Source organism: Phytophthora ramorum (genome assembly GCF_020800215.1).
Source record: "Phytophthora ramorum isolate Pr-102 chromosome Unknown Phyram_PR-102_s0027, whole genome shotgun sequence".
Taxonomy (NCBI): Eukaryota; Oomycota; class Peronosporomycetes; order Peronosporales; family Peronosporaceae; genus Phytophthora; species Phytophthora ramorum.
In genome coordinates, this window is record NW_027150673.1 from 161,224 (window position 1) to 165,354 (window position 4,131).

At 53.4% G+C, this 4,131-nt stretch overlaps 1 protein-coding gene across 1 annotated transcript; it reads left to right on the forward strand.

Annotated features, from left to right (window-relative positions):
- Window positions 1–549: 549 nt before the first annotated feature.
- On the forward strand, window positions 550–1,734 carry KRP23_15268 (uncharacterized protein; the record flags this gene model as incomplete). The annotated part of the gene is made up of 1 exon (XM_067886189.1): window positions 550–1,734. One exon carries the CDS (start codon window positions 550–552, stop codon window positions 1,732–1,734), a length of 1,185 nt encoding a protein of 394 aa, XP_067736676.1.
- Between the last annotated feature and the right edge of the window lie 2,397 nt (window positions 1,735–4,131).

The window sequence follows — 4,131 nt, forward strand, 5'->3', positions numbered from 1 at the left end:
CGTCGCTGTCGCCGGGTGAGGGAGATCGGCGACGTCGAGACTTGTGAGGCCGCTTGCGACGAGACGACGGACTTGATGGAGAGCGACGGGAAGGAGAGCGGCTGGCGAGACGTTTCCGTGATGGAATCTTTTTCAGCAGGGAGGGATCGCTGGCTGGCGTGGGAACAGGAGTCGCCGGAGGAACGATCGAGCCAGGTTGAAGTATGCTGGTGATGTCCGAAAGGCGCCGCAAAGCACCGTCTCGCTCTGTGATCAGCTGATCACGCACGCTCTCCAGGTCTTGTTGGGATTTACGGGCGGTCGCGAGGTCGGTACGCAACACGGCATTAGTGCTGCTCAGCCGGTGAATGGCAGCTACCGAAGACTGAAGGCTGCTTGCTCGCTGCTCCAGCCGAGCTATGGAGAGGCGGGCGGACGTGACTTGGTTACCTGCAAGAAAGAGAACGCGATTAGATCAACGGACGCTGAAGGATCGACACGATTACGTCGTCATCGTCGTCACCCTCGATCCTCGACATCTACGATGGAGCTCCCACGGCGGATGAGCCAATGACGGACGCACCCCCGACTCCTGGACAACCAGCGTACCGCTTGTTCGGCGAAGAAGACTTGGACATCGACTACCTCGAGGTGACGGGTCCGTGCGTTGTACTGCCGTACCTGTCCAAGTTGACCTTTGGTCTCGGTTCAAGCGTCCGCGAGCACGAGAACATGCTTGTCGTTGCGCAAGGTCCCGGATACGTGTACGTCGACAAGGCCTTCAAGAGCGCTATCCTAGTGCAATTGGGTATGCACTTCGGCTACCCTTTCGAGGGAAGTGATGATGAGCGTGGGCTGTTGAAGTGGCAACGTCGGCGTTTGAGTGGCTACGATCTCGCGTTGGTGCTGCTCTCGGCGGGTGTGAACTTCGTGATCTACATCGACTACGGCATGAAGGGGAAGCTGTTCGGGTTTTCCTGGATCGATGAGATGCTGGCCGCAGTCCCCGGGACGTCTATCATTGTGGACGTCGCCACCATGACCAAGCCTGCTGCCGAAGGTCGCGTTCAACTTGTTCGCTGGAACGGTAGCCGTCCTGAAGGCTGCAGAGGGACCAACCACGAGCTGTACGGGATGATGCAGCGACCGCCGTACTACGACTCCGTCGTTGCCAAGCGAGTGCGAGACGACGTCGCTGACCCTACGATGCTGAAGTGTCTGGTGTACTCCAAGGCCGCCCATGTCTTCAAAGCGACGCTCAAGCCTGGTCGGTTGGATCAGCCACGGAAGAACAAGTTTCTACGCCTTGCGGAGCCGTACTTCGGCAAATTGGAGCGCGAGTTTGTCGCGCAGCAAGCCACGATGGGAGATGTTCGCACGGAGATCCGTTTCCGAGTGAGCAGTTATGGAGAAATCCCGGCGGTGTTTTCGAGGCTGTTTGCTGGCGTGTGGGGTTGCCTGGACATCATCGAGATTGACGTGGACCAAGTGCTTCGGACGCAGCAAGCTACATTGGAGTGGGCTCGCGACAACAACTTGTTCGTTGCCAGGGACGCGCTTCGAGTGTCCCGCTTTCAGTATGCAGTGTTCAACATCCTTCTGAACGCGTTTGGCGTTTGGAATCGCTTTACACGGGGCGCACTCCAGCCGTCACAACTCATGCTTACCCTTCGAGCCAAGTTGATCCTCGTCGGCGTGCGGTTTTCTGAAGTGGCCGCTGCTGACCAAGACGAGGAAATGAAGGAAGTGTGGTGAAGTGCCTTCCGGAAAGTGCGATCGGAAATGAAATGCAGAAGTCACAGTCCCGAGACAATGACAGTTGGACAGATCCGGACTAAGATGGCGATGCCGCCAAGAAAAGGACCAGAAAGGACGAGGCGAGTGATGGGCCCCGCCATAGGTGCTAGATCCGGCGAAGTACCCAGGTGCACAGCTGTACCAAGGTCGGGATCAAGATTTAAGTGTACTCGAGGTACACCGCGGGTCGTGGAAGAATCGTTAAGGAAAGCGATGCCAAGTCAAAGAGGGTGATGTGCAGATTGAGGAAGTGACGGCGCACCCAGATCAAGCATCGCCGATAGGAGGAAGCCTTGGGGACCGAAGCTGGCCAGATCAGGATCTGGCCCCACAGTAAAGTTCGCCCGGATCACGATCTGTTTCGACACCAAGGCAGAAGCGGATCCCGGATCTTGATCTCAGGTTCCATCCAGATCACGATCTGGCCCGGTACTAAGGCTGAGGCGGATCCCGGATCTTGATCTCGGATCCCGCCTAATAGTGGAGCATGGGATGGTGAGGTGTCGCAATCAGGTGATTACATCAAGGTACCCCGTACAGAGGACGACGGAGAGGATGGGGAGATGGTAGAAAAGACACATAGTCGGTCGTGCACCGTGGATGAGTGGATGCAGGATAGGATCAAGGATGTGATAGGACTTAACCATAAATCAGAATCGAATTTGCCCTGAACTACAAGAGTGCTTCGCCTCCGCCAAGAAACGGGAACTACATTGGCCCTACAAGGTGTTGGCAAGTCAAGGAGTAGCTGATCTAGTGGTTGCGTAAGTCTGGATAATATATTGGCCAGATCTTACCTACTCTAGTGATCTATTATCAAGTGCAGATCCCAGATCCGACGGAGTTATTACTTGGCCCGAAGATCTCTCGATTTCTCAAACCCCCAGAGCCCCCGCTACAGGAAGCGGCAAGTAACGCAAAGGAAGGAGACATCCACATCCCAAAGGCAACCCCCGGCCCCGGATCAAGTCCAGGCCGCCAGATCAGAGCTTGACTGAATCGCTCTGGATCTGGATCCATAACCGGCAGCAGAGCGAAGACTTCCGCGCTGCTCCACACCATCCCCGCGTCCCGCCAGGACGGTCAAGAAACACATAACCACATCTCTTCGGAGCGCCGAGAGAGCAGATCCAGCCCACCAACGGGTACACAAGGTGAGAAGTTCAGCAGATCACGGATCATCGGGGGACCCCCTCCGTTAGTTGGTGTCTGGGCGCAGTTGGGAAGCCGGATCCAGTCTTAACCAGATTTTGACGGATCCCGCTACACCACAGAAGGCAACGCTGGCGACGACTCCGACACCGAGCCTGAAGTGGACCTCACCATGGATGAGCTGGATGGCAACGACAGCGATACCACCGAGACGGACTTCGACAACCTCTTCATCGACGTTATGGAAAACGTGGTGGTGGCCCAGGCGACGAATGGTGGAATGCTACTTGTCCGTGACCACATGGGCGTATTTGTGACTCGGCAGCGTTCGAGAGAACAAGTGGCGGATGTGTTGATAGCGCGTTATGGAGCAGCTTGGAGAGACTTTGTGCCTCACACTCAGTAAGTAGCAAGAAGTTCGTAGTTTAGGAAGTGACTCGTATTTTAGGGTTTCGAGAGTTTTTTTTAGCGGGAGTGATCTAACTACAACTACTAACAATGTTTATTTCAAAATTAGGGTTTGCATGATAGGGTTTACTGTATACAGAATACGCGCACTGCACTGGAATCCGGTGGAGGCTGTGGAGGCAAAATGACAGTTAAATGGCAGAACTGACATTTAAATAGCATGTTTTACATGGAATCCGGTGGAGGCTACACGGAATCCAGTGGAGGCTGCAGTGTTGTGATTGGTTAAATTAGCGAAAGTATCGAGTGGAGGCTGACCTACAATTGAAGAGCATCTTTAGATCGAATCTTGCATATTAACGCCCGGATGAACGTTTGTGCTGGCAAATTAGTAAGTGGCTGTGCACCTGTGTACATTGATATCCTGATATAGCTGATATCAGTTACCACGGTGATATCAGTTATGAAAGGGTCGAAAATGGACCAAATTAAACCTATTGAAACGAATAAACCCGGCAAAACTGTTGATCGGATTTGACAGGTATGCTAATTTACAGTTTAATGAAACTTGATATCCCGTCAAAAACGATGAACAGATTTGACATGTCATCGGTTTTACCAGGTTTTTGGACATGACAAAATGAATATTAAAACGAATACCCTGGTGAAACTGATCGATCGGATTCGACAGGTATTATGTTATGGAGAAGATACGGTACTGCAGAACGTATACGAATACGCGCACTGCACTGGAATCAGTGGAATACGCGCACTGCACTGGAATCCGGTGGAGGA